The following is a 1,407-nucleotide window of genomic DNA, read 5'->3' as shown; positions in this document are numbered from 1 at the left end:
GCCTGCGCGGTGGCCGGGGCCCGAGGCCGGGAGCCCCTGGTGCAGGTTCTCGGTGGCCTCGGTGAACGAATAGTGCTTTCTCGGCCTGACGGGCGGCTTGGGGTTCGGAGCAGCGCCCTTCCCCGGGGCCTCATCCGCGCCGCGGGGCTGTAGGCTGCTCGGAAAGGTGTCTGGGGCCGCCTCGTCTTCCCGTTCAGGATGAAGGACTTGAATTCTTTCTGCTGGTCCTTCTTGTTCTCTGGTGAAAGTGGTTTCCTTCTCTGGATCGTCGTTTTTCTCTCTCTGTCTTTCCATGTTCTCCGGAGGTGGTTGTACCTCCATATATTCCTCTTCCTTTGAGAAATCTACGTCAGAAAAATAGTTCGTAGGTCTTTAAAACGAGTGGACTTTTATTTCAAGATGGCATGCATGTTTACTATACTTATTTACACCTCCCGACAAGCACACTAAAATGACAAGAAGGTAAGAAAATAAATGCACGCAGCACTAGAGTAGGGGGAAGGGCGCTATTAACAAGCGTGGAATGTTATATTCTAGAACATTCCAAAATAAGAATCATGAAACCGAAAGAAAAATGGTATTCGTAAAAGAACTAAAAGTTGCCCGTAAGTTATTAAAATTTTTTTTTTAATTAAAATTATTGATGGATGTTCAAACATCACTAGCTTGGAAACGGCCAGTTAAAATGAGAATGTTTTTCACCCGTCCAATTGGCAAGTCATTTCCAGAGAATATGGGCAAGTCGGAAGCTTCGTTCCCCTTTGGTGGGTGTACAGATTGGTGTAGCTTTATGTGGGTGGCCATTTGGCTGTCTCCAGATTTTAAGCAAGCATACTCTTCGACTCAACAACGTCACTTCTAGGACCAAACCCTGTAAAAGCACACAGTCTCTTCCTCCGGCCGCCTACGGAGGTGGCAGCCATCTCCCACTCGGCGTCACGGCTGCTCTCAGAGCCCAGACGGTCAATACGAGGACCAAGAGGTTCACCCGGCACCAGTCAGACAGGTATGTCACAACCACGCGCAACCAAGGGACCCCAGAGGCGCCGACAGACTCGGATGCCCGGCGACAAGAACACAAAGCACTCGCCGCCAGCGGCTTTCACAAGTTCCTGGTCCGCAGTGTCATCGTCACCAAGCTGGACGGGCGACAAATCTCACTGTGCTGAGAGTGCCCCGCCACCTGGACGGACCACAAAGCCACTGTGGGAAGTCGCAGTCCCGACGCCAGGCTGCACAGTGAAGAAATGAATAGACAGCTTGTGTGCACATCGTGTGTGTGTAATAAAACCATAAAGTCCTAAAAACACACACATACAGAGCTACGCAGCGTGAGGATGCTTACCGCGGCATCCCCATGGGTTAGCAACAGCCAGACGCCCTAAACGTCTGTCGCCGGGGTCCTGG

The 1,407-nt window shown here is 51.2% G+C and overlaps 1 protein-coding gene across 1 annotated transcript in view; it reads right to left on the bottom strand.

Annotated features, from left to right (window-relative positions):
* The window catches only part of LCA5L (LCA5L, lebercilin like), a 22,374-nt gene that overhangs the window by 1,693 nt on the left and 19,274 nt on the right, over positions 1-1,407 (bottom strand). Inside the window, 1 exon segment of the mRNA XM_006916734.2 lies at positions 1-344. This exon segment is cut by the window's left edge and continues 25 nt beyond it. Within this exon segment, the coding sequence (XP_006916796.1) occupies positions 1-344 (344 nt within the window).

Source organism: Pteropus alecto, unplaced genomic scaffold, assembly GCF_000325575.1.
Source record: "Pteropus alecto unplaced genomic scaffold, ASM32557v1 scaffold97, whole genome shotgun sequence".
NCBI lineage: Eukaryota > Metazoa > Chordata > Mammalia > Chiroptera > Pteropodidae > Pteropus > Pteropus alecto.
Note: the sequence above shows the minus strand (reverse complement) of the source record. Positions and strands in the feature narration are given on the sequence as shown.